At 35.0% G+C, this 21288-nt stretch overlaps 1 protein-coding gene across 1 annotated transcript in view; it reads right to left on the reverse strand.

Annotated features, from left to right (window-relative positions):
• The window catches only part of CSMD1 (CUB and Sushi multiple domains 1), a 1210601-nt gene that overhangs the window by 153723 nt on the left and 1035590 nt on the right, over positions 1-21288 (reverse strand). The window contains exons 37-40 of the mRNA XM_037392820.1: positions 21070-21174; positions 9709-9827; positions 4134-4203; positions 1750-1866 (exon numbers count right to left, since the gene is read on the reverse strand). Coding sequence (XP_037248717.1) covers positions 1750-1866; positions 4134-4203; positions 9709-9827; positions 21070-21174 — 411 coding nt within the window. The remainder of the gene's footprint in view (positions 1-1749; positions 1867-4133; positions 4204-9708; positions 9828-21069; positions 21175-21288) is intronic.

Below are 21288 nucleotides of genomic sequence, written 5' to 3' on the forward strand. Positions count from 1 at the left end.
ATCATGGGCTTCATTCACTCACAAAGATTCAATAAATGTTTGGAATAAAGGAATACTTACTGAGGTATGAAGTCACTGTGAAGTTAATTATTTCAATAGCATTTGAATCAGTCATTACATGTTCATGAGTGTCCTCTTGATCAGTTTTTGTGCACAGTGCTAATCTCCAACTCATTCACTACCACATTAAAATCCTTCCAAAATATTGCTGGAGCATTATTCAACTTTGGAAATATTTTCTATATTTCAGGGATTTCATGTATTTCAGGTATTTCAGGATGAGCTTATACTTGTGATTAAAATAGTATTGAAGATTTTTGCAGTGGAAGATCTCTGTTAACTATCACATCACTAACAAAACAATTTTTAAGCTTGGTATAAAGATATTATCTGTGGATTGTTTGACAAAGACTTTGGGAAAAAATATCCCTGTAGCAACTTTACAGTAATAAATTACTTCTAATATTTTTGAAAGCAATGATAGATCAATGTTATGAACACCTTGTACCTGTTAAGTCCTTTGCCAAACAAAATCATAATCTTTTCTATTTATAGGATTACCACTACCAGAGACTTTCTGAAAAATGAGAGGGATAATAATAGGATACAAGACACTTTTGCGTAATTAATTCATGAAAAAATGTTTACATGGAAAGGTTAAAGAAAAAGAGTAAGTGAGAAATATGAAGGACCATTTGTAAAAGGCAGTATTGTAACCTAATTAGGATGACATCGCTCTAGAACAGTTGCTTATCATATATATTTCTGCAGATGTAGCTGTAGAATGCCATAATTAGCCAGGGATGTCCTGTTTATGGTTGTTGATATCCTATGGCTATAACGGTATCTAAGGCTACTAAGGTTATTCATAACTATGATGGATCAGTTTTACCAGGCATGCACTATTCTAAAAAGTAGCACAGAAGCTTTACAAATTAACTTAGTAAAATACACTCTATGTAAATAGTGCATCTTTCAACAAAAGTCCCTCTTATGAATGCAAATGGAAAGAACAGAAATTTATTTCCAGAGATGGGTACAGTGAATTTAATAATAAGCTTTTAAAATTAATTTTCTTATTCGAGCACTAGCATTGAATTCACAGTATGGGTCATAATGTTTCACAGCAAGAAAACTTATTCCTTTTATTTCTAATAATGATAGAAGATTGTGTTTTATACATGCACTTACACACCCCTTATTATCCATCTCATTTATTCTCAACCTAATTATTATTTAGTTGTGAAGATATTTTCTGTATGATGATAGTTTCAAAGCAAACCTACAAAGTTTTTAAGTTGGCAACTGTTTCCTGGGATCTGGAATGTTTTAGAATGTTTTTAACCAATTCATAGTGCTAGAAATGAGGTTTTGTCCATTTTCACAGAACATAAGAAATACTGTTAAAAAGTCACTTGGGAGACAATGAAAGGACATTAAACAGAAGACCACCAATTAATTTAGAAGTCAAATTGTTTACTTCATCTGATATATCTTCATGCAGCTGATTTCACTTGCTCAGAAATCAGTTTCCAAGACATGTTGAATTTTACAAATAAGTTGTTTTGACAAAGATAAATTTTTAAATTGCCAACAATTTTCAAATCAAGAGATAATATAAAATTATGTAAGGGGTTCACAATACATTCACTGGATAAAATTTATTTCATACTGGAAATCAGAATATTCTTTTATATATTTAAATTTGATTACTAGAAATAATTGTTGTCCAAATGTAAGTTTACTTACCATATCCAATAGGCAATAAAATTTTCCATGTACAATCTAAGTTACTAGGGTAATTTCCAGGAAAGCCTGGGCTCAGGATCACACCATCCATGTTTGTCAGTGTTCCACCACATTTAGCTATTACAAATAAAAAGAAAGTAATTGTAATTTTTAATAATAATATTTCTTAATGTTTGGTGTAGGATTGAGTCAAAAATGGATTTTCCATTATAACCCCATGACCCCCAAGCAGTGAAATTTATCACAGTCAAAACACTCCTTGTGAAGGAGGAAAAAAATAAAAGTAATCTGAGTTAGAGCAAAATGCTTAGTTAATGCAATTTGTTCACTGTAATTTTACTACAAATATGTACTTGCACATATAGATTGGATAACCCATTGTCTCAGCTTGCCAATTATGGTTAAAAACATCTGGTGCTATGTTAAGATAGGCTTCATAATCAGAGGAACAAATTTGGAATTAAACTGAATTACGATACTGCTCAATGATGCAGCTGCAGATCTACTAGTTTAATATTAGCTATAACCTCACCTGAGTTTAAAAACAAACAAAAGAACCCCACCACACTTCTTTCTTTAATTTAGAAAGAGGATAGACTAGCTGCATAACAGAATTATTCTTTGCTTACTATCTGTACGTTTTTCTTCAGCAAATTCATATCATTGCAGCCTGAAAAGCTACTTGCATCATTTAGGATGATGTAAAGCTAAACTGTAAATATGAGAACCAACTTACAAAGAAATTTGTCTGACTTTACACCTTCGCTAGGACAATAATATGAAGGAAGAGTAACTTCAAGAAATCAAATTAAAATCTTGGTATTTATATTTATTATTTGAGGAATCATTACTTTAAAGCCTGTTAGTCTTAATGCCAGGTATTACAGTGATGTATGATCTTGTAACAGAATTGTGCTACTGTGCAATGCGGTAACTATACTGAAAAAAATGAAAAAAACCTACTGGTTAGATTATATAAAAAATTGAATCTAAACAGGGAGAACTCCAATAAAAAGCTAAGAAAGCAGTATCAAACTTCTCAAATATCTCTACCTCCCTGCAATGTTAAATATATTATTTAGTGAAAAGGACAGATTTTGGTTTGCATTCCTGGAAAAATCAATATTTTAAGGGTTGGAGATGGGGGGAGCACGGGGTCATGTTTTAAGGGTCTGTTTGTTTTTTTAGAAGTATTTTAGCTTCCAGTACAGCAAAACTTAACGAACTAAAGGGAAAAAATAAAAATAAAAAAAATCAATGAGCACACTGTTGTCAAATAGGGGCTCTAATATAGAAGGTGAAACATAAGATTAGCAGAAAAAAAAAACCAAAACAACCACATACCACCAAAACTCCAAAATACACATTCCTGAATAAATTTTCCATTTCTAAAATTGAATTGAAGAAACTGTACTGCTTTCATATTAATCATAAGTGACTGCCTCTGTAGAAGTTGACAATACAAAATAATACATAAGCTCAACTTGACAAGCAATCTTTAAAACCATTCAACATTTATACGCTCAATATCATCCCAATCTTTTAAATTCCTCTTATATATGAAGTAAAAGGAACAGTTTTTGCTGACTGAATATTAAAGTTAAAAGCATTTACTGAAGAATGTATTTCAAAGCTGAAGTGACAAAACATTACGATGGAGGTGTGCTTCTGCCCCCTTTATTCCTGCTTTTTCTTGAAATAAGCATGCCAAAAGACAACAGAATCTTAACTCCCTTAAACTTTGTTTAATCAAGAAAATACAGCAGAACAAGATTATTATCTACACAGAGGAAACTCAGGTCTGTTGGGTAAGGTCTTAGTGTGCTCGAAAGGCAAATTCGTTTTAGCTTTGCTTTTTAACTCAGCATGGTTTAATGGCTTTCTCAGAGGAAAACAGCCAGCCTTTTCTGGATCCCTAAAATTCTTTTTCATTCCAACACCCCTGAAGGCTTGGCTTCAGAGCTGCTTTCCATTGCAGACAGACCGTCTGCTTCTCTGAGAAGTCTCATAGGCTCCCTGCATGACCTGCCTTGTTCTTGAAAAGGTTCTCCAAGCTAAGCATGCTGCAAAAGGAACATGTTAACTTCCTCTCCCTTCTGAAGAAGATTCAGCCTGATTCAAAGCAGAGTATTCAGGACAAGCTAAACAATGGTAAACATCTGGGTTTCCTCCCTCGTCCACTCTCACAATATTTTTTTAAATAGCATATACACTATATATAATTTTTTTATTGTAATTTTTCCGTATTTCATAGATAGAAATGGAAAGTCAAACAGATTTTGAGTAAGACAGAATTATGTGAAGGAACAAGTTCTGCATGACAAAGCCAGGAGTTTCTTCTGACTGATGTTCAGAACACACTGAAAACAAATAAGTATCCATACCAATGCAGAGAGGAGATGGATAGTTCCAGCGTCGAACTGTTCCTGGCATACAAGAAATATGAGAACGGCCCTGTTTGGAAAGGGTAAAATATTAGATTACAGATACTCATTATGGGACTTGCCATGAAGGCAGAGCTGCAGAGGACTTCCTGGATCATCTTATCTGTGTCTTTTCTTATATCAACCAACTACATTATAATTACTTTTTTGAATTTGTTAAACGCTATGTTCTAATACTTCAGGGTTTATATTCTTATTTTTCTACTGGATAAATGTTCTAGAACACTCTTCCTTTGACAAATTGAAAACCTTTTCACATTTTTGACTAAATATAAGGCTGGTTACAAGACAGAAGCAGCTGACTACATGCATTCATATGATCAAATCTGTTCACTCCCTATTTCAATTCCAGGGTACTCATCCACAGTATAAGCGTACTAGTTCATTTTCAGGCTGCAACCTGGAGTGAATCAACTCCATCAACTCTGAGTGAGCAGTACAGACACAGAGAGGCATTTGTTCCACATCTGCTTGCTACAGATGGTATAGATGTGGACCATGCCGAGATAGTCATCCACAATTTCAGCAGGCCTTGAGCTCTCACATGGCCTCACAACATGACACACTGCATACATGCAATATCTTGGCAGACAGCTATAGAAGTACAAATGCCTCTTTATTTAACTGTCATGTTTAATTTACTCTTCCCATTTTTAAGAAACATCACAAGAACCAAGCAAAATCATGTGGTACCTGGAAGTGAAAAATGTCATGGCTATAACCTGCAAAGCCTGTTCCCACATACTTCAGGGTGGCTGCCCAGGAGCAAGTGCAAAATGCTCAAAGCTTTGCTTGAACTGGTAACAGTTCAGGTTGAAAACTTGGCAGTAGCGAAAGCAAAAGTCTTTTCTGGTCAGTTCTGTCACCTGAGGAACTCAGGTTATGCATTCGACTGTTGGAACATGAAAGCTGAATAATCTGGCAGGAGTGAAAGAGTCTGATACAAAGACTGAGACACAGGACTAAGAGCAAGGTTTCATTTCTGTTTTAATCATTTGGATATACAAAGTTGGGCAAGTCACTTAACATCTCTTCTTTATTTTTATCAAGTGTTTTAAAGTAATATCTACTAAGGTAGCACATTTTATCAATATAATATGAAGACTTATTTAAATGTTATTAGTCTATAGCTATCAAATTTGCATAAAATAATAAGAAAAATTAGTAAACTACAGTAAAGGAAAATTCATCTGATGAAATTAATTCCGTATCATTTGGTAAGTTTACAAAAAAGAAACTACACACACTACTTTGAATAAAGTTCTTATAGAATTGTATGGAATAAAACTACTTTAATTATCAGTTAAGTCTATTTAGACAATCAGCTTCTTAAAGACAAACTGAAGCATTTCCAAAACATGTCTTGAAAGGAAAAAAAACCCAACACATCACTTTTTATTAACATTATGAAAAACTATTGTTCTTCTAAAAATACCACAAATAGATAATAATTCAATAAGATACTTTTTTATAGCAACCTTTTAATTTTTAAGACAAACCTGCACGCACTTATTGTGTCATCTTAGTTACTTGCAAAATGGATGAAGTTTTGAATAATTTACTTAACGCAATATTCCCTACTTTATTCTTTCTTCTTAGTCTATGATTGCATATCTCTGATGTGAGTCAGGGGGAAGCCATAATTTAATACCACAGTCAGGAAAAAAAGTAAAATAGCCTATAAAAGATCTTTTGAAAAATAAAATGAAATTATTCCTCTGGCTTCAAGCCTCTTCCCAACAAGAGCACACTCTGATTTCAGTCTTTTAAAGTCCCCTCCTGGGGGGAGACACTTAATCCTACAGCTAGCAATTACCTTTCTTATGCATCTCCAGGTAGTGGTTTGAGCTCTATGACTTTTCTGGTAAGTCTCAATTATAAACTAATCCACACCTGATTGTTATTGCTAGCTGTGAATATGTTCTCTAAAGACTGAGGGTACTTTCACAGTTAGAGTAAAAAAAAAAAAAAAAAAAAAAGGATCTGCAAAGTTATGCTGATCTATACTTGTTGAACAGAAAGCATGCCATGCCTCATAGAACCTTATTTTCATTATTATTTCTTTTTAATTTGGAGCCATTTTTATTTGTGCTCTCTGAGCAACATGCTATACATACATGTGTATGCACTTTCTTACAGTAGAGTCCATACATCATAAAAATCCTCATAAATATTTTGAAAGGTTCAAACTCTTTTCTATTGAATTTGGATATTGAAGGTCTTTTGTTTTACACTTTAGACAAGATCATGAAACTAGTTTCTACATAATTCAAATTCCACAGATAGGACTAAGCTTGTATATGTATGGAAATAGAGGTATAAGGTACTGTTGAAGAACAATATGCTATGAAATTTTAAGAAAGTATTTAACTATGTAATTCCTATATATAAAAAAAATGCAGTTAGTCATATTCAAGGGTTACAGAAAAGACCTGCATACAGACAAAACGTGTGGTTTTATGACAGTGATATACACAGTGTGTTAAAGTTTAGCATTAACACGGATCAGTTTCTTATGTGCCAATCTCTTCCTCCGGAAGGCATGATTGTTTTATACTAATACTGAATTTATGCACTCACATTTCTGATTTTTTTCTAATAAAACTGGATCTAAAACATCAAGTCAGGGCTAACAATGCGTATCTTTAAAAGGTTTCCTGTACTCGTTGCAACTACTTCTGAAGTATTCATAGTCTACTGTTATCATACCACCTCAGTATTTCAGCAGTGCTCTTTTAAGCATGGACATAAAATTCAATGATGCTGTATATTGAGGGTTTATCTACTTCTAATCCATGTCATAAAAATGGAATCATCCCCTGTTTTCATATGCAAAATTCAGACGTTTCATAGCTGAAAAAGTAGGAAGAGTGTGCAATATGATGGGGAATACAGGTAGAAGTCACCCTAGCAAACCTCAACAATTTAGATACCCATGTTAACCTTTCGATATTCTAATCAATGAGGAAAGATTCTTTCAAAGGCACCTGTCCTAACACAAAATCTTAGTATGAATCATCCCTTGGAGTTGTGTGGCTGTTTAGTGTCACAATGAAAGCCTAAACAGCTGATTCAGATTAGACAGCTGGCTTTTGGATGGATTAGATTGGATTAGATGCTATTCCATCTCCAGAGGAAACCATTAGCACCATTAGGGTAAGTTTTTAACTTTTTTTCAGTCAGATAGCTGCTACAAGTTTACCCAACAATCACGTGTTGGCCTATATATACTCCAGTCTTAATGGCTCAGAAACTGTGGCCTGGATTGCAGCAATGAGGTACTAAGCACCTATTAGCAACTATATGAACTGCAATTATATGACAGTCCTCCAGCATCACCATTAGATCCTGATCCTTTTGCCGTAAGGTAGAACTGAATAAAAATACAGAAAGAATTCCACACAACTTTTCCACAAATATTCAAAATAGGAATCTTTCTCAAAGAAGCAAAAAAGACATTAGTTTTGATTTAATCTAACAACTCTGGAAATACGATTATATTTATTGTCATGTAACCAGGTTTATAGGCTGACTTCCAGACAGATTCCGCATTGAAATAAACTGTCCTGAGTCCAGGGATAACAATAAATTTATCTCAATGCATACAAAAAAGAACTGTAAGAACATATAAGCTACATCTGTACTAGCGGGAGTGCTTGGGCTTGTTTTCTAGCCTTGAGGCCAAATGCATATTCTGTTGTATACCTACCTTCTTAAAATTTTTCTTCTGAATTCTCTTCCAGAACAGTGTCACAATGCAAATTGTCTATCAGGAATAGTCTAGCCTGTGATAATTACTGAACTGTGATACTTCACCTAGGCCAAAAGCATATCAGCACCCCATTCTAACAAATCAATAGTTCTGAAAATCAGTTTTCAGTTCCTATACCTTTGCCTTGGCTATAGCAACATAGACATATGCAGAATACAGCATTTCATCATATACTCAGTTTAACGTTAGTTTGAAGAAGAAAAACATTAATCATTCATTAGCAGTCTTTAAATATGTCAGAATCTATTTAGGAGTCCATTTTATTTATTTATTTATTTAAATTACAGTTTTTTTTAAGGGCCCAAATAATAAAAGATATGGTATCAAATATCTCATTTTCTTACTGATATTACTGCTACTTACAAAGGATATAAGAGAAACAAATAGGGAAAATAAAGTTAATAAAGTCCAAAGGTTAAAGATTTTTACAGTATTTTTGAAATAATATTAATTTTTTCTTTGCTGGAAAGGGAAACTTAAACTTGTTTATATATAAATGATCAGCTGGCTTGTAAGCAATCCTCAAACCAGTAAATGAGCAGCAAGTGCTCAGTATGGGTAGAGCAGGCTTTACTGTGCACAGGTCTTGAGCGTTTTCTAATTAGTAGGATACCTGTATGACAGAATCTTTTTTGCAATGGATATGGGATGCTTCTGATGCAAGCCGTTTCAAGTCATGCTATAAACGTAAAAAGCACGGATTAGATTAAAGACTTGATCCTCAATTTGTAATACATGACTGAAAAGGTAAGCATACTGATGATTACCTAGAGAGACTTTTCAAGTACAGGTGTTCCCACAGCCAGCATAGAGCCAAGATGTTCAGTCTGAATCCTATCTGAATTTTAGGAGAATGGGAAGGAATGCTGGGACCAAAGAATAAGCCTATATATGCGGAGGGAGCACTGATTTGGCAAACATCAAATAGGGAACCATGACTTTAACATTCTCTGGAGCTGAAATAGTGACACTTTGCTTTCTCTGATACAGTGGTATGCTTTTACGTTGTCTTGAGTAGGAGCTAGTACCACCCAAAAGCTTCTGAACTTACATGTTTTCAATGTATCACACCAGTGGTGGAATATATGTAAGTGAATTAAAGGAACTAATGAGGGAAGAAAAAAGCTTTCAGTCTTAGATTTATGTAGTACTGTGACATTTACAAACAGCGGCTCAATTACGTGTCTACCATGGGAAACTGAACCAGTGTGTGAACAGTGAACATCCCCAAACTGTGAACTAATTTGTAGTACTTCTTTCCCTGAAAGATTTTTAAAAGTAGATTTAAAATGAATAAAATTTACTTTAGCAACTGAATTCTAAAATTTCTGAGCAGAATATGAAATCCTATGATGTATTTCTATCACTGTGGTTAAAATTTCACCTAGACGAACCACTTCCAGAGACTGAAAAACACAGTACAGTTTCAATAAGCATAGTAGTGAAATAATTTTCTAGAGAAAACATTTTAACTATATTATTTCTTGTCCATTTTGATGTCTTTTACTGCTTAATGGTATGTTAATCTAAGATAAGATTTACCATACCAGATTTACTGAGGGTCAGACTTGCTACATATTCATAGCTGTAAAATGTGGGAGTGACTCACACAGGCTCTACTTGAATCACTTCTATGGACACTCTACAGACTCTTCATTAAAGTAAGTTTTGGGTGGGTCTATTAACATACGGTTGCAATTATTCAACAGTGTACAATTCAAAGAAAAAGGAAGAAAGAAATACCTGTAATGTATATCCTGGCTCACACTGAAATGACAAAACATCATTCACCATATATCTATCTCCTGATTTGATCCCATTGCTAGGAATTACTGGTTCTGGACAGGCAGCAAGGCCTACAGCTGAGGAAAGTAAACACAAACATTGTAAAAACATAGATAAGTGGACAACAGCTCTTCATTGATATTCTCTGCTCTAATGAATTCTTTCCATGGCATTGGGTTTTCTGAGAGAATAATAATTAAAAATTAATTTCAACATTAAACTGTTTAAAACACAGAAGTTTTAAGAACTGCCCTACAGAATACAAACGTATGACTGAAGCACAAAGATTACATACTGTGACTTGTACCACTTGCTATGTCATGTTGCGGTCACATACTATGACATTTTATTGACTTCAACCAGTACAATATTTCTAGTATATTAATATTAAAAGAGCCTTTTTTTTTTTTCCTTTTCTTCCCTTTTTTCCCCCTTATCCTTGTGAGGGGAATGGAGAGAGAAAGAGGGAATATACTTTATGCATATTCTCTCTTTTCAGCAATAGATGAGCAGAATTACTGAGGTTAGATGGTAGAGCCTTTTGGAGCGGCAACTAAAGGCCAAGGGTGTTTCTCTAGTTTAGACAACTCCATTGACTATAAAGAAGTTTAGGCACCTGAAATTTAGTACTCTTAACCCAAAACTAAATCTTTGCGTAGGTGTAACAGGACAGTCTGCTCTTCACTATTTTTAAGCCAGGTGTTAGCAAACAGATTAGTTTTACAGACTCATGATGATTAGTAATTTCTCAAATGTGTTCACCTAAATTTGGCAACATGAAGTACTAGCTTCTTTTTGTCAAGTGCATATGACTTTTTTTTTTTTTCCCCCCTTGGGTGCTTATCTAAGGAGTTTGTTAGTCAGTACAACAGAAAATGAAATGTCATCTCTGCTATCTAAGCTAAAATGCTCCAAATGAACAAGAGTTGAGAAACTGCTGATCAGATTCAACAATTCTGTGCTTTTAAGATGTGCTTTGCAATCAGAAGGACCAGCAGAATTGGTTGGTCTGATGACAGAATCTTCTTCCCCTTATAACATTAAAAACTCTCTTTGAAACAATATAAAATGTATATTTTTAATTGTGAAGTTCTTTATTAAGTAGATAATGTTACTACTGAAACATAAATACGTAACTGCTGTATTTTCTTAAAGTATGATTTGTAACAGCAGAACAGAAGGGAAATCACTATCACAGTGTGTGCAAACAGAATTTATTACCACAAAATTCTGTAAAAATCAGATTAAAAAAATACTTTCCTGAATGTAATAGTGTCCTTCAGTTCACTTGTAAGAAAAAATAACTAAATGAATGCAACAACTCTCACTATCTTCTTGTGAAATCTAACCCCTTTAGTGACAGTAAGTGCAACTTGACAGAGTGTTTAGTACAGAAATTACATATTTGGCTTTACTCTGATACCTGACATTTTGGAGTCTTGTTGTTGCAAATGGTTCATCTTGAAATTATATCTGATATTACTCATTGAGGCCCTAGTCTTTCTATAGAAACACAATTTCCTTTCCGATAATGCTGCTTACACATTTTGATACAGACAAGGTTTTAACTTCATGCCCTAAGCCTTTATGTATCTACTTATCATCACTCAAATATAAATGCCTTACAAATCTTAAATACACACATAAGAATTTCGTGTTTCCCACTTCACCCACCTCCAGTCAGTTTTTTGCAGCTCAGGTTTTAGCTGAAGTGAATATATTTTTACTGATGAAGCACACTGAATTTTGAAACAGCTTTTATACTTTCACCTGGAATTGGTATTGCCAAGACATTTTTTTCCTTTCCTGGAAACACGCTCCATAATCCTGTACGTGCTTTCTATGTCCTACGCCCTCGACTAAGTCTAAACATACTTTAAAGATTTTCAGAAATTTCTGCCACAGAATTTACAGATTTTGGTGTTCTACCAATATAATGAACTTTCAAATTATGCTATGGTGATTTCATGGGGCCACTAAGGACTCCATCTGTAGTCATTATATGGAAGTGTATTATTCCAAATAAGCATAAGGATATAAAAATTAACTGCAGTGGGTTTGGATTTGTTGCAGTCTCCTATTACCGTTCTTTGGGTCAACCACTCTGAATTCCACAATACCATAAATGTATCCATGTCTGGAAAATTTATTTGAGTATAGGTACACAATACCTGTGATCTGCATCTGCACAAACATTTTGCTCCAGCATTAAGTGAAGGGTAACATCTTATCTCAATAATTCAAACTACAGTATATAGGCTGTTGTTTACCACTTTGAGAACCCAGTGTTCAGAGACAACATAAATGAATCAAGCTTTATGTCTGCTTTGCTTTAATGTTCTCACTCTTGAATAGAAGTTAAAATTTAAATAGGTGTGCACCAAACTCACCATTATTAAATAGCACCAAAAAAAGACATTGTGACAAAATTGCTTATAGGTAGCAATGTACTTGCTGAATTCTGTGACTATAAATTTGAGGTTCACTTTCTGTCACCAATAAAGTTGTGTTTTGGTTGAACTCAGCACTCCTGTGTGTTGACAGTTACAGGCCTGCAGACTCTAGATGTGTATGAATAAAGTTTCTTTTGAAGATTTTTCTGAGTCACATAAACAGTTTTATAACAGTAACTGCATAGCGATACTAATAATGTGTTTGTAATATAGGGCTTTCTATCATTAGTTAAATAGCATACATAACAGAGTAAGATCAAAAGAAAATCTTCAAAGTTATTTTCTCTGCAACTGTTATATATGGTATTACACTATGTATTTTACCTTTAACAGATTTTAATAATTCAGTAAAAACGTCTCTCTGCTAGCTGCTTATACTTTGTACATACTACTTCTTTGGTCTGATGACGAAACTTATAATATAGAATATTATATAAGAATATCACCAAATAGTATGCAAAACCCACTCATAATTTAATTTATTTGATATACCTGACATTAGGAAGCAATATTACTTTCCCCCAAACAAAGAGAAAGTTGGAAACAGAAGCAAATACTATTCTGAATCCTCATCTTCCATAATTTTAAACATTAAGGGAGGGAGCAACTGGAATTTGTCGAGCTCTCCCTAGGGGTGGATGCAGAATGAGTCAAAAGCTTATGGGTAAAGATTAAAGGGCAGCCCAACATGGCTGTTGTGGGTGTATACTACAGGCCACCTGATCAGGAACAAGAAGTCGAGGCCTTCTACAGCCAATTGGAGGTAGCCTCACAACCACTGGCCCTGGTTCTCATGGGAGATTTCAACCACTCTGACATCTGCTGGAAAGACAACACAGCTGGGCACACACAGTCCAGGAGGTTCCTGCAGAGCATTGCTGATAACTTTTTTACATGGATGGTGGAGGCGGCAACAAGGGAAAGTGTGCTTCTGGACCCTGTACTCACAAATAAAGAACTGGTTGGGGATGTGAAGGTTGGGGGCAGCCTTGGTTGCAGCAACCATGAGATGATGGAGTTCAGGATCCTATATGGAGGAAGCATGGCAGTAAGTAGGTTTGCAGCCCTGGATTTCAGGATAGCTGACTTTGGCCTCTTCAAGGACCTGCTTGGAGGAATCCCATGGGTTATGGCTCTAGAAGGTAGGAGGTCCAAGAGAGCTGGCTGATATTCAAGAATCACTTTCTCCAAGCTCAAGATAGGTGCATCCCTGTAAGTATGAAATCAAGCAAAGGGGGCAGGAGGTCTGCATGGGTGAGCAAGGAGCTTCTCGAAAAACTCAAACAGAAGAAGGAATTTTATGGGATGTGGAAAAAGGGATGGGCCACTTGAAAGGAATATAGGAACACTGTCAGAACATGCACGGAGGCAATGAGAAGGCTAAGATCCATTTGGAATCAAATCTGGTGAGGAAGGTCAAGGACAACAAGAAGGGTTTCTTCAAGTAGATCAGTAGGAAAAGGGTGACTAGGGAAAATGTGGGCTGCTCCTGAATGATGAGTGCCCTGGTAATGAAGGAAACAGAAAAGGCAGAGTTACTGAATGCCTTCTTTGCTTCAGCCTTCACTGCCAAGGCTGGCCCTCATGTATCCTAGAGCCTGGAGGCAAGAGAGGAAGTGGGGAGAAAGGAAGACTTTCCCCTGGTTGAGGAGGATCAGGTTAGAAATCATTTAAGCAAAACTGACACCCACAAATCCATTGGCACGGATAGGATGCACGCCCAAGTGCTGATAGATGTTACTGCTAAGCCACTCTCCATCACCTTTGAAAGGTCATGGAGAACAGGAGAGGTGCCTGAGGACTGGAGGAAAGCCAGTGTCACCCCAGTCTTTGAAAAGGGCAAAAAGGAGGACCCAGGGAACTAGAGGCTGGTCAGCCTCACCTCCATTCCTGGAAAGGTGGTGGAACAGCTCATCCTGGAGGTCATCTCTGAACATCTGGAGGAAAAGGTTACTGGGAGCAGTCAACATGGGTTCACCAAGGGGAAATCATGCCTGACCAATCTAATAGCCCTCTATGATGGAAAGACTGGCTGGGTAGACAAGGGGAGAGCAGTGAATGTTGTCTACCTTTACTTCAGCAAGGCTTTTGACACTGTCTTCCATAACACCCTCATAGGCAAGCTCAGGACATGTGGGTGAGATAAGTGGACAGTGAGGTGGACTGAGAACTGGACCTGACTGTGCAACCTGCTCTAGGTGAACGTGCTTTAGCAGGGGGTTGAACTAAATGATCTCCAGAGGTCCCTTACAGACCATTCTGTGATGCTATGATTCTGTGATTACATAATACTAGCCTAGTTTAGTTAGATAACTAGTTGGTAAGAACCAGTCCAAAAATCTAAAGAACACGAGAGAAAGCAAACAAATTCTGGTATCCGGGGACATACTAGAGAACTTAAATATTCAAGACTCTGAAACACATTAAACTAGATTGGATGTGACCAGTCAGTAATAAAGGGAAAACATGTTAAATGTCAAGTCCAAGCAATCAAACAAGAACAAGGATTGCTTGGCGCATGCTCTTCAGAGCTCAGCTTCTGCTGTGGAGTACAGGAGAGCACATCAATGTCAAGAATTACAACCCTCTTCCTGACCTTCTCCCACTTACTGCCTCCTAAATACTTTCCTGTCTCCACTGTGCCTTAAGCTAAATAGGCCTCCCTTACATAATTATATACATGCTTACAATTACCTCAAATTCTGTCCAAGCATCACTGCCATTGCTGCTGAAAGAAAATCTTTGCTGGCATATCTGACAATGTGAATGCCCATTAGTGTCTATTTCAGAGAGTTGCAAACTGAACAACACAAGAATTTCTTGACAGGTTTACCAGAAGTCATCCGGCTTGCTTTTTTGCATTCCTCCCTCCCACTCCTATGTGGCTAACTGAAACATCCTGTTCTTTATTATATTACAAACATCAAGCTGGAGTGAGTTGTTCTTTACATTTTGATGATGGTATATATGAAAACCCAAGCTGTCCCTTCCAAAACTGCATGCTTCAGACAGTAGCCTAAAAAATGCACTTATTTAAATGAATTACTGCAAGAGGGATCAGATTCATGTCAACAGATAGTAAGTTGTATAGATATACTGATAGGATCAGGACCTGCTAAATTAAAAATGGCATTTTTATGATTCACACCTGCTTTAACACAGGGAAAAAGAAAAGATTGCTGCACTGAAGAGCCTCATTAAAGATTGAATTGCATGAAGGACCTTAATCTGGACCTACAAAAATCAATATGCTACTTAGAAGAATACATCTTCTCTGCTAGTCTGGTTTTGTCTTTGAATTTATTAGAGATCTTTATCATAGAGAGGTACTGCAAAAGATAGTCATTGTTCTCTAGTCCCCTTACCAGTCCTTTATTTCAGCTCCTGAGAAACTTTAGTACTTTAAAACATGCAATAGAAAAGCTTCAAAAAAGGAGACAGTAATTAAAATTAAGCTTATGTTTTCACACATATTACATCAGATTTGTATAGCAGTAAAACAAAAGCTTACAAAAAGAATGATGCTGAATTGTGCCATCTATCCTAGTTCAGGGCAATAAAGCTAGATGACACTATTAAAATACTGATTGCATACATCAGGATTTTTACTGAAATATTTTAATTCTAATCATTACATTTGGATATATTCACACATATACTTACAGGCATTAGTGGCCTAAACCTACGTGTCTATATTCATCACATATTCAGTTCTTGCTAAAACAAACCTGACTTCAAATGAGAAGTTCAAGCAGCATGCTATATGAGCGAATACTCATTGTTTCCAGAGGGTTTTTTTTGTCTGTTTGCATATTAAAGAAAATATTGAAACTACTACTGAATTAATAAATGAGATTTTAAGACCAAGCTTGAATCATGAGTGCCCACAAATGCAATTGAATTAGAACAGGTACATTTCTAAACCATACCATTCGGATAGTTGCTTCCTTTCTTCATTAAGATTAAAATGAGTACAATCAAATATCAGGAATATTTATTCTTCCTACTGTTGTATATATTAGAAATGCAACAAAGCACATTTTCACTGGACTTGCTGGTGGTTTTGAAAATAATTATGTTACTTATTCTACCACAGTTTTGGAGGAAAAATAATGCATATGAAGGATTAGTCAAATGACTAATTTCTGTCTTTTCTACCATTATCTGTTGCAAATTTTACTGCTTTCTCATCATAGGTTACTGCAACCAGTTTAAAACCTACAGCCTTTCTGAAAACAAGAAAGAATGCCATTCAGTGGTTTTTAACAGTACTTACAATTATATGACCCAAATGAAATTTTTCTAAGACACTGAGCAATAATTTCTTTTGAGGGGATGTGTGTATCTGACTTTGAAAACAAATAGCACCCCTCTCCCCAAAGAAACAAAGGACATACAAAAACATCTAAGTCATCATTGACATGATCAAACATAATTGAGTATGACCACTCAACTTGGACAACCAACTCATACCTACATTCTTGATGCCTAACACAAAAACATCTTAAAGTAAATAACATTATACTATTCACTGGAAGACTTGGGTTTTTTTGAAGGCTATAAAGGGAACATATGCACTGCTTAGATTATATACGAACTTAGGTTTGTAGGAGCAGAATGCCCAGATCCTTCCCATGAAAATAAAGACATACATAGAAAAAACCTGCAAATTGAGAGGCCAAGAAAAAGAGACATCGCTAAAAGGAATGTTTTAGGACTAAACACTGGTTCCCAAAATAAAATAAAATAAAATATGCAATGTGAAATGAGGATTTGCAAAATTTTTGCCTTATAAAAAGTATTACAGCTTTCACAATTTCAAAGACAGATAGCTTTTTGTCTTTCAAAAAACCTTTAAACTGATAACGTATTAAAGGATCCAGTGTCCTCTGATGCATGCATACAATTTCCATTAATGTTAACTGGGAAATATATACATATAGCTGTAGAAGAGCTCTAAGGCTGTATTCCATGAGGAATGTACGTAGCCACGAAGTTTAGTATTTTGGTTTGTTGTTCTGGAATCTAAAATTAAGCCACAATCTCTGTGGACTTCCCTGAAATCTGATGAAAAACCAGAACAACTGGGAATTTTTATTGTTTGTTTTGACTGACAGGAACTGAATACTCAAGAAAACAACTTCATAAACAAAGCTATCCCCTTTCCACAAAAGAGCAGGAACTATATAGAAGTACATTTGTATTCATAAAGGCATTACCAAATAAGAAAAAAAGCATAGTATAAACTGAATACTTCAAATGAAATCATCACTAAATTTTAATCAGGGTCACAGAAGACCTACCAAATTGCTATTGCAAAATACTTTAAAGAACAATAACATGACATAGTTGAAAATGAAACAAAAAGTATGCCCACCAATTTTACTGCTCTGAGAACTAGTTAAAATTTACCTTTTGGAGTCTTTCTTCTCTATTAAGTCCTTGTATATTGATCGGTAAAACAACATTAAATACCTAAATCTCTGCATTTACGTTCCTGAAGTGCTATGCTGGAGACTTTTAAAGTATAGAAATACATATTAATTCTGGTTTGCTTGCATGATTATGTTGTTGTCATTTTTTATTATTTCTTTCTCTCTCTCTTTTTTTTTTACAAAACTAAGGGTCAGTTTTTCAGTTCATATAAACTGTCATAATTATGTTGCATTTTTTAAATGACTCTATGCTGATACTAGCTCTTACTTATTGACAATATTTCCCAGCAATTTTTTGCTCTGTCTTCCTCTCTCTAACCTACTCTGTCCCCTCAGCTTGCTTTTTGTACAGGAAATGAAAGAGGTGTTACATAAATCTTTGTGGAAATTTTTTATTCACCTTTTAAATATTATTTTTTCTACATGACTACATTTTCTTTTGTTGTGACTACATAAAATAAGAGAGAAGTGCTACAATAAACAGTAGAACTGATGAAGGGGGAAGAAGCCTTTTCTTTAGTGCAGGGTCCAGAATCCATTGCTTTTCCTCTGTCCTCAGTGAAGACAAACTGAAAGATGACAACAGAGCGGATTCCTGCAAAGCAGGCTACTGACAACTTCAAAAAAGTAAGAGAGAAGGCCTTAATTACCTGCAATGATTTGAATCCACATTGCTGCTACTCATAAGAATACCCTTATCACAGAGGTATACAGAGAATTTCAGCAAAGGCTACAAACTCTTAAGTTCTCTTCTGTAATTACATTCTATAAACTTTTAACACATGTACTTGAACAAGAGCTGAAAACCATGTATCCGCTTAAGTATTGCGACCAGTTGCCTACATCCTACATCCATTCAAGTCAAGCTCTCCTCTAAATATATACATTAAACAGACGCCTCTGTCCTCACAACACTGGTCTGTTTTTAGTGCTCTGCCACTTTTTACAAAATGTTTAAATATTAAGCTAAACCTGAAAAAATGACCGTTCTTCCTGGTAATTAGAATGCTGATACAAATCCTTCTACAGCTGCTTAGTTTGTCTTATTAAGTAGAACATCCTTAAAAGTAGATATTGAGGACCCCTGCTATGACTAAGACATTCAAATTTCTCTAAGATGATGAAAGAACCGAGCTGAGGCCTCTTACACTACAGATGAATGCTTCAGCTGCAAAGTATTTTATTTATAGACTATGAATCTAGCCCTCCTTTTTCTTTGCTTTTATCACAAGTATCTGATCTGATGTTTAACATACCATTTCATATTTTTGTGTTTGTTTTAGTAAGAGAACCCCTCAAGAAAAGGACATTTTTATGCCAATTTTTACATTGACTTCTGAACCAAAGGTATTTATTTTTCCAATGCTGCCTCAAATGCTAGGTGACTGAATGATCACAGGCTTTAGAATTCATAATCAAACACTAGCAATATCTGCATCTTGTTACACAGAAGAGTACTTCCTTCTCTGTTTCTTTCTTGATCTAAAAAGGTGACTGCTCAATATAAAACAGCAAATTCTTGCTGTGGGGATTTGCTCAGTTTCTGTATTCAGAGACACACACAGAGGCACTCCTGCTAGCCCTGCAGAGACTGTATAGCCACCTAAGAAAGGAAATAATTCTTTCCTGCCAGCCTATCAAGAGAGAAGTTAACTAAGCTTTGAATGCTGAATGTTACTACCTTGACCTGTACTGAGTTGCACTTCTAAAAAAACCTGGCCTTGAAATATTGGCACCACTGAAGTCAATAGACACTTAAACAGAGCACAGTTGTGGAACTGGCAATTAGGAGACAAACAAAAGCATAAATCTAAGTGACCTTGCATGCTCCCAAACACTTTTTTACTTCTTAACAGAACACATTTTTACCAGGAGTCACAGAGATAATAAAACCGATACAGTAAAATACAAAAAAATGAGCTTCAAAATGTTCATTGTGCAGCAACCTCCTAGAATAAATTTGTGCTTCTTTATATTTCCTATGGAGTTATACTTTCACTGCAGGTTAAGGTGAAAGGCTTGAGGAGGAAAAAAGACTGACCAACTCGGGAGGAGGGCTCCCCAGAAAAAGAAAATCATAACCTTGTCAAAACAGTAAGTTCTAAAAAAATACCTGCAGTAGTAATAATCATATTTTTATGCTACATCACCATTAGAATGTTTTTATTCAAAAAACCCTACAACATGCTTGCACATGAATGCTTGAAATAAACAGGAAACCAAATGAAAACATAAAACTATTTTGTGGATTATGTTTAGATTAAAATCTTTGTTGTGAGCTGAAAATCTAGCCTTTAAAAATTCTGTACATATTCATATTTTATTTACAATTTTTAATCTCAATCCTAAATAGAGCTTACTAAAAATCATCCATGTATTTACTTATATGTACTTCTTAAAAAGACGAATAACAACATGAACAGTTTTAGACATTAATATTGGAATGCATGTAATAAAAAAATGAACTCCATTTTCACAAAAAAATCTTGAATGCCATTTTTAAGAAAATAGAGCATGTTCATTTTCAAAAATTAAAGAGGATGTACTTTGTGACCTCCATCAAAGCATTCATCAGATTTAAATCATCAACACATTGATTTTTAGAAGACTAGAATATTCTTTGCAATACTTATTTCCAGTTAAAAGCAAAACAATGCAAGCACATGTGTATATTCTATAGTACTTGAAGTTTTTGAGAGAGGTAATAATACAAGCATGCATGCTTGAGTTAAATATGATTATGTGAGGTCATCCATTGATGCTGATAACAGCAGACCTTTGTATTCTAGAGCCAAGCTGCTCACAAAACATTCATAAAGTTGATATATAGCAGAATTTGCCATTAAGCTTCTTCAGTTATTTCGTTCATACTGCCAACAATTTACCAAGATAACTGTAGTGTTTTCTTGTAGCTGTGGAATTACAAGTTTTTTATTATTTTTTTTAATTACAGAAATTTGTTGAGGGAAAAGAATTTGAAGCAAAGGAAAAACACCAAGAAACAAACATATACATGTATGAATAGGAAAAAACGTGTTATCTGTTCTGGTTTCATCTATTTACAAAAAGTGAAACTAACTCTTACTTTTTTTTGTTACCCAAGTTTCAGAACTAAGCTGAAATAAGTTTAAAAAAAAATACCACACCATAATTAAACATCTTTAAAATGTTTTTTTCTGAATTGGCAGGTTAATTTGTTATATGTAGCTAATTTTTGAAAGCTGGTTTACAGCAAGTTGAAATGGCACTTAATTTAAAATTTCAGTTTAATAGATATCACTTATATCAATTCACACTGAGTAGACTTCTGTAGTCAGGGAAGAAAAAGAAACCACAAAAAAAAAAAAAAAACCCAAAAGAATATAAATTCTATCTTTCCCTTTTCACATGCATCTTTCCTGAGCAAACGTAAAAAAAACAAGTAGCCTTACTTTTGTATTCCAGGTGAAAACCAGCTGCTGCCACACTAATGTCAGAATGAAAATGCAGATAAAGTTGATTGGAGGTGCTATTCAACAATGCTGGCACAGTTGTACCTAGAAAAATAAGTTATGGAATAAACTGTAGCATGCTGATATATCAGTTTTATACTGAAAAGACATCACCAGGATTGAATCAGACGGGTTCATTTATTTCTCATTATAGGCATG

Source organism: Falco rusticolus, chromosome 6 (assembly GCF_015220075.1).
Source record: "Falco rusticolus isolate bFalRus1 chromosome 6, bFalRus1.pri, whole genome shotgun sequence".
In the NCBI taxonomy this organism is placed as follows: Eukaryota; Metazoa; Chordata; class Aves; order Falconiformes; family Falconidae; genus Falco; species Falco rusticolus.